The 8238-nt window shown below is 48.8% G+C and overlaps 1 protein-coding gene across 1 annotated transcript in view; it reads right to left on the bottom strand.

The window, feature by feature from the left end:
• The window catches only part of sorcs2 (sortilin-related VPS10 domain containing receptor 2), a 32846-nt gene that overhangs the window by 23552 nt on the left and 1056 nt on the right, over positions 1–8238 (bottom strand). The window contains exons 3-5 of the mRNA XM_062449989.1: positions 4522–4686; positions 2450–2523; positions 751–815 (exon numbers count right to left, since the gene is read on the bottom strand). Coding sequence (XP_062305973.1) covers positions 751–815; positions 2450–2523; positions 4522–4686 — 304 coding nt within the window. The remainder of the gene's footprint in view (positions 1–750; positions 816–2449; positions 2524–4521; positions 4687–8238) is intronic.

Raw genomic sequence — 8238 nt, forward strand, 5'->3', positions numbered from 1 at the left:
TGGTCTCTGTGATCTACTTATGGTTGAGAAGGAGGTGTATGCTTGTCGTTCAACAGCACACAGTTAAACGCCGTAATGTACCATACCGTAACACACATACGGTATGACATACACACACACCTCTCAAACACACAAACACACATCTTCCGTGACGGAGAGTCCTGGAGGGTGCAGCGCCCACCTGGGTATATGGTGATATGGTAATCCAGTCTGACTGGGGAGGGGACGAGGGATGCTGGTTGGCCAGGAGCAAAAGGGGAGACAGGGAGAGGGGAGGGCGGGGAAAGAGGAGGCAGGGGGAGGGGAGGCAGGGAGAGGGGAGGCAGGGGGAGGGGAGGCAGGGAGAGGGGAGGCAGGCAGAGGGGAGGCAGGGAGAGGGGGAGGCAGGGAGAGGGGAGGCAGGCAGAGGGGAGGCAGGGAGAGGGGTGGCAGGGGGAGGGGAGGCAAGGGGAGGGGAGGCAGGGAGAGGGGAGGGCAGGGAGAGGGAGGCAGGGAGAGGGGAGGCAGGCAGAGGGGAGGCAGGGGGAGGGGTGGCAGGGGGAGGGGAGGCAGGGAGAGGGGAGGCAGGCAGAGGGGAGGCAGGGAGAGGGGAGGCAGGCAGAGGGGGAGGCAGGCAGAGGGGCTATGTTCAAGATGATGAAGGCCTGGGAAAGGGGAGGAATACAGACGGAGGAAAGGTGGAAGCATTGCTGCATGTGACCGACACACACACACACCTCACACACACACACACACACACACACTCCATACCTCCACTTGTGTCTTGCATCTCCATGTGGACCAGGTCAGGATCGACGTCCACCCCAGAGACAGACCTGAAACACACACACACACACATCAGACCCTGTATCAGTCAAACACCTGAAACACAGCTCAACACAGCCTTCACAGACAGCAGTCTTTCTCTGTACCCCCCACACACACACACACACATTTCTCCCTCATTCTCTATTTCCTATCTCTACCGCTCAGCCACAGCCTGCAGTATCCACAGAAACATGAACCTGCCACTTTTTTCAACCCTCACCACCCCCAAGTCCAAGCCCTGGCCCTCTTACCCCCCATCTTAACCCTCTTTCTCACTCTCTTTCTCTCTACCCCCAGTCTGACCCTAACCCTCCTTCTCTCTCCCTTCTTCCCCTTCGCTTTACCACCGTCCTTCAGTGGAGTCCATCTGATTAGCAGTCCGTTTGGGGAAGTCAGTGAAACGCCCTTAGCTTCATGAAGACAGAGGCCACATATAAAACCTCCATTACTTTGCCAATAAAGAGCCTTTACGAGCAATTAGCAAGCCGTAGAATGGAGGCAGGGGAAAAGAAGGGAAGGGGTGACTGAAGGAAAGGGATTAGGGAGTGAGACAGACAGAACAGACACAACAGACAGAGACAGAGACAGAGACAGACAGAGACAGAGACAGAGACAGAGACAGAGACAGAGACAGAGACAGAGACAGAGAGAGAGAGAGAGAGAGAGAGAGAGAGAGAGAGAGAGAGAGAGAGAGAGAGAGAGAGAGAGAGAGAGAGAGAGAGAGAGAGAGAGAGAGAGAGAGAGAGAGAGAGAGAGTTTTTGGGAGCCTGTCCTGGCATTGAAGGATGACCCAGGAAATAGGATCACTCCGAAAAACCTACAACTCCACAAGGTTGCCATGAATCAAGTTGATCATTTTACAACCCAAAACAACATGTCTGGATGGACCACCGGCAACTGGTGCTTCTCATTGGCTCTTAAAAGTGAATCTGATTTATGGTGATTGGCTCCTTGACCTCCATGTGATTGGATAAGTTCGTACCAGACCTTAACAATGTCCAGTCTGGCTTTCATGACCACACTGAAACTTACAGAACTTATCTTTGGAGGAGATCACCTTTTGTTAGTTAGTAAGTCCCATTTCATACTGGGATGAGACACAGCCGTCAGAGGTCCTAAACACTGTGCTTATCTCTTCAGATCCTTCCATATGATTATTACATCTCTGCTGTTACTTCACACACACACACATCAGGAACTGCACATAACACAATTTTCCCTTCTGCTCAGCAATATATGTGCATTTATTTCTGCTGGGTTTATGTGACGATTGAGTTTTACAACTGTCTTGAAGGTGGAGGTCTGGATAAGATAATCGGTTCAGTCAGATCAGATGTTAAGGACGTCGTAAGCCCTGAGGCACTTTGTTTAACTTCATAAGAGAGAAAGGACTTCAGCTCTGTCGCTGGTCTAACAGTATGTGCAGTTCAGCTCAGCCTGATAGATGATATGTGTGCAGGACATACACGGATAAATCAAATAGTTCATGACCAAGACCTCCTTCATAAAAGGAGGGGATTTAATACTGGTTGGGGGGGGGGGAGAGGAGAATGGAAGGAAAGAGAAGAGAGGGGATGAGAGAGGAGAAGAACAAAGGAGATTGTGTGCGCGTCTGAAAAGAAAACCCAGTAGAATCACTCACCAGAACACCCTGTCTTTGGTGACTCGCTCCTGTAGCAATGTCCACTTACGGCCCAAATCGGTGGAGACGTAGAGCTGGGGGAAGAACAGACCAGGCTTTTAGAAAGCGTTCACAAAGGAAACGTGACACAACCTCTAAGAAGACAACGCGGTCGACACTTTGCTCAGCATCGAGGCACTAAACTGTCCCACAACCTGAGGGCTTCGGATTCTATTTGAACCGAGTGAAGACTGTATTCTGGCACTGCTTGCGTTGTATGTAACGTAGGTGCAGTGGGTCAGTGGAATACTGGTTCCAGAGTCATGTCACACTTGCAGGTTATTGGTGGTTTTATTAAACGCTAGCACACCTCAACGCTGTAGTAAACTGGGAGTCCATGTTGGAATAATGTCGGCCCTGCCAGACCAAGCCAGTGAATTTCACGGTTCACTAGAGGCTCATACTGACCTCGATTCCTCTTCGTATGCCAGACCCGTGTGTGACTGTGTGAATGTGTACATGCTTGTGTGTGTGTGTGTGTGAGAACATGTGCATTGATCGCAGCCATAATGAAAATCTATTGATCTTCACACGAGGTGCCTTGGACACACGCTATAGAAAGCAACTAAGGAATAAGAGGGTGCTTGCACCGCGGAGCCTGCAGCATATTCCCCTGCCCTGCACACACACGCAAGCACATTCTGAGAAACAAACAACAACAAAGCAAGTGCTTTGTCAGCGTCATTCTATATCAAGGGTTGTGATATTATTGGCTTCCTCACACCCACGTATTGAACATACACATGTGACAAGTATGTGCTCAATCACATGAGCGTATATTTCTAACAACGCTGTTAGATGCATTGATGCACTGTATTGTTTACTGTAGCTTGTAAACACACACACACACCCTTCCAGATGAGTCCAACACTAGCAATACCCATCCAGATCATTTGACTACAACCTAGACCAACCCAACCTTGAGCAGATAGTACATATCCGGCTTTAAAGCAAATATTTTCACCACAACCCTGGTGTTAGTCACGAAATGCGAGTGGTCTCAAAATGTATATATTTGAAATTCACCCACAGAGATGCAGCCCTTCTCTGGTCTTTCTTGTGCTAAATGGTTTTTCGTTCTGTTAAATGACTTTCGAGGCTACTTTATGTCCCACCGCCTGGAACAAATTAAAGCCTAATTGAATTTCTTGTTTAATTAATGATAAATTATTAACGCAGAGGAATTTTCAATATGCTGGTACAAAGTCTGCCTACTTCCCTATAGTGTGTTCCATCTGGACAATTCGTCACAGAAAACAGGTTCTACGTTCGGTGGTCACAGTAGGTAGTATTTCATGGTTCTGAAGAGCAATAGGCTGCCTCCCACAAAAAAAAAAGAACTCAATCAGTGGACAAGTCAAGCTTGAATGTAAGTTCTTCCGAGGGACCTATCTCATCCTACATATGTTCTTGAAGTCGACTTCAAACAGGTATTCTCTGTTAGAACTGTGCATTTGTAATATGTGTACACCAGCTTGTAAAGGCAGTGTTTTACCACCTACTCATACTAGCCAGCACTGCTAAGGGCGCTGTGTTGCAGCACCAACCATGAATTAAACAGCTGAGTCATTATTATTCCTGAGCTGGAGGGTAAAGAATAGCGGAGCTTCAGAGCGAGGGATGATGTGTCCATCACAATCTGCACTTGGGGGGGGGGGGCAAGGCTAGTGTTAGCTTTGAACAACACAACACAACTCTGCTTGCTTGTTAAACAGACTGGGGTTTGAATAAATCTCACTGGCAGGATGATGTGTGTGTGACATGATGCTCGGTTGTGCCCTGTTGATGTCTGTACAAATCCTTTTTTGATGTTTAGTTTTTTGATGCATTTTTTATTGTTTGCAGGCATATTGTGCTGTGTATGGTGATAAGTTGGGGGTTGTAAATGGGATAGCAGGGGGGGGGGGTGGCTTGAAACAACACATTTTGAAATCACTGGTTTTAGAACCACAGTATACATGTAACAGGTACAGAACATGACATGACTTTGTGACGTGGGTTCGAATCCCAGTTAGACCCTGCACTCTACCCACCGAGCCATCCTTGCAGTAGGCCAGGACCTTGTCCTCATCCTTGGGGTGGAAGAGAAGCGTGTCGGGGGTGAAGGACAGAGTCTGTCGCTGGAAAGAGGAGCCCTCGTCCGTACTCATGAAGAGCATCTGGTCCCTCTCGTTTATGGAGTTACTGACCAGGATCACCTGAGGAAGGGAGAGAGGAAGGGAGAGAGAAAGAGAGAGAGGAAGGGGGAGAGAGAGAGAGAGACAGAGAGAGAGAGAGAGAGAGAGAAAGGGAATAAGGGCATAAGGGAAAGAGAAAAAGAGAGGTTAATCATGCCCATGTCATTGGGTGGTGTCTGACCGTATGATGTATCTTGTTAGCAGTTCCATTTGTGGTTGATTGAGGACACATATGCACGGTCATAACCTCCACACACACACACACACACACACACCACATTCCGGGCTATACCTGGGGCCACCAGACCATTTCATCACCCAAATGCAGCGCTCATTCTGAGGTGACACCGTATTGATTAGCTATTTTGAGTTTTATAGCTCATAAAGTGAGCACATTAAACTGTGGGTTAGTGGCCTTACAAGCTCACCAATCACACTTACGTCTCAAAGAGACGAAGGCAAGATCCACCTATAGAATTGAGCCATGGTCAATATCCTCTAACAACATTGACAAATCACTTCTGTCCTTAGGATGGGGAACAGTGACCAGTCCAGGGGTAGAGTGAGTGTATTCGAAATGCCCCCAAACTGTGTTAAATATATATAAAAGGTCCCCGTTTCGGGGAGAACGTGATGGAACGACACCGCGTTTCACGCAACCACGTTTCACGCAACGATTGGCATTCATGCCATTTCTCTCACCTGAAATTGCAGGCTTTATCGCACGCCCGTCTGCTATTGCTACGCTGCTCACAGGCACAATGACAAAGTGCTTAAGCGCTCCATACGGTGCTGGGGACCTGGTGTGTTTAAGGAACGTTGGTGTGCTTGTGACGAGCTCAGCGAGCCTTGTACAGACGCCATGGGCGTGCACTCAATCAAAACCAGGAAAGAAGCGTGTGAGAGAGAGAGAAACCCAGAGAGAGGAGAGAGAGGGAACGAGAGAAAGACAGAGAAAGGGAAAGACAGACAGAGAGAGAGAGGGAGAGAGGGAAAGAGGAATAGAGGGAAAGAGAGACAGAGCGAGAGAGAGAGAGAGAGAGAGAGAGAGAGAGAGAGAGAGAGAGAGAGAGAGAGAGAGAGAGAGAGAGAGAGAGAGAGAGAGAGAGAGAGAAAACGAGAGAGAGAGAACGAGAGAAAGAGAAAGAGCGAGAGAAAGAGAGAAAGAGAGAAAAAATGATGTTCACAATGCAGAAGGCAGTGTGGGGAGAGGGGACAGAGAGCAGGGGCTCGGTGGAGGAGATGCTGTAATGAGCAGCTCCTGGCTGTTGGACTGTGGAGAGAACGAGGGAGGGAGGGAGGGACGGAGGGAGGGAGGGCAGAGGGAGGGTTAGGAGAGGATGTGTGATGATTTTGGCGTGCGTATAACAGGGAGCGGTGGTGTGTGTGTTTTCTTTTGTATGTGTGTTTCTGCTTGTGTGTATTATTTCTGTGTGTGTGCGTGTGTGTATGCTCCTCCCTCCTGTGTGACCTCCTCTATCATACTAGCCCGGCCATGCTCATTAATCTTATTTAAACCTCCCCTTTAACTCAACTCACTAAACCTTTAGCTGTTGGCTTCTAACCTCTCTCTCTCTCGCATCCGCACGCACACACGCACATACATACACACATACATACACACCCCCTCCAGTTAAAATACCTCCAGTCTCCCAACTCAAGCTTTTAAAATCAACCCAAAGTCCTAGTAAACAACTGACACTGTTAAACACTCTTAGCGTAACAAGATCCACACTCCTCAAACTTAAAGACTGGATTAGCTTAACGGTAGGTTTAGCTTTGAAAAACTAACTTGTGAGGTAACACAATTTACCTAGAAACCATGCTATCTTCGAAAATAGATTTATCAAGCCACACTAACCTTATTGGATTAGAAAGAGGCCCCATACAACAGTCTTCATTTGTGTTGTGGTTATACTGTAGGCCTATGCTACCTGAGATAGCATTAGCAATATCCTCTTCTACTTCCTAGAGGTCCCTGGTGACATTTACCCTTCTTGTGCTTCTTTCCTACCCTAGTGTATGTTTTGAGGTCAACACTGCTGGGGGAAAGAGTCCAAGTCACTTCAGAATTCAGGTGTCACTCTGTCTCACGACACACAGGCGTGATGCAGTACCTTTGACAGTCTATGAGTGGTGCTGTTGTCTAAGTGACAGATCAGCCACGCTCTCCGGCAACACATCTACTACCATAGAGAAAGACAAACTTGCAGGCAGTTCCTTTCAGTGACGGAATCGTGAGTCCAAAGCCATACATTCTAAAAACCTGAGTGCAGAATATATTATATATAGAGAGAGAAAGAAAGCAATCACTATGGAGCTCCTGCAGGCAAAAGTTTTGATTTGCAGGAATCAAAGCCTCCCTCGATACATTCATCTTTCACAACAGCTTCCTCCGACTAATAACCCAGCCTCGGTCAGGCACAGAGCTCCCATTGTGTGTGACAGATACAAGCAGTCTCCAAACATCCTGTCTCTAAAGTCTGCACTTGAGACTGGCGTCGGTGGGGGTTTATGGTGTATAGAGGGGGGGGGCGGGGGCTTCCTCTCCCACACTTGGTTCCTTCATGGGCGGTGACAAGTGACGAGGTGACCGAAGACTGCGACTGTGAGCGTTCTAGACGCACAGGGATCTGTCTCCTGTCAACCTCTCGCTTGTCAGTTGTCGGGCTGAATTCTCACCTGGGAAAACACACACCGACCTCCCCTGCTGAGAGCAACGGGTAGCCTTTCTCTAACGTCTGTTGTAAAACACAGAGATCGGCTGAGGCTATAGCTACAAACACACTCCTGCGGCTCCATGCAGAGGACACGCACGGTATGAAGTTATGGGCCCAGGAACACAGGTCGTCTGAGGATAGAGGAGAGTGGTGTGCCCAGTCTGTATACTGTGTGCTCATCGGGGCGTAGATGAGAAGATGAGGAGATTTCTTTGTTGTGGTTACACTGCATGATGTCACTGAGTAAATGCAATTGTTCTGGGACAAGACTGTTGTGTAAAGGTCCAAGCAGAGGAAACGCTTACAAGCACACAGGCGAGCAGGCGGTCGCACACACGGACACTCACTTACACACGCACGTCTCCGAGAACTGTGTTACCCATCGAGGGACCGGGACTCGGTAATAAACGGGGCACATTAGAGCAAGGTAAGGAGTCGAAGCAAAAGTCGTAGCTGCACCATCTACAACCTGTCATACTTGTCCCAGAGTCCCAGAGAGAGCACTGCTTTCCCCTGGGCTACAGCCCTGACACATTAACCATGGCGCCTCCTGGAGCCATAATGGAGATTAGTTTCCATGCGGGCAGGTGCATTTGTACTACACCGGTGGCAACTGACAGCCCATGGCCGCCCTCCACGGCCCTCCATCTTGGCTTCGATCCACGTCCTCCTCACTGCGTTCCATACGATAGCAAAAGAGAAGAGGGGAGGGATAGCGAGAGAGAGATTGAGAGTGAGAGAGATACAGAGTGAAGAAAAAAAGAGGAAAGAGAGAGTGGTGCGGCGTGAGGAGGGAGTGCGTTGAGATGGATAGAAGTGCGCTGCCAAGGGTGAGGAGGCGTGCCCGCCGTGC

The sequence above is a fragment of the Osmerus eperlanus genome, chromosome 23 (assembly GCF_963692335.1).
Source record: "Osmerus eperlanus chromosome 23, fOsmEpe2.1, whole genome shotgun sequence".
NCBI lineage: Eukaryota > Metazoa > Chordata > Actinopteri > Osmeriformes > Osmeridae > Osmerus > Osmerus eperlanus.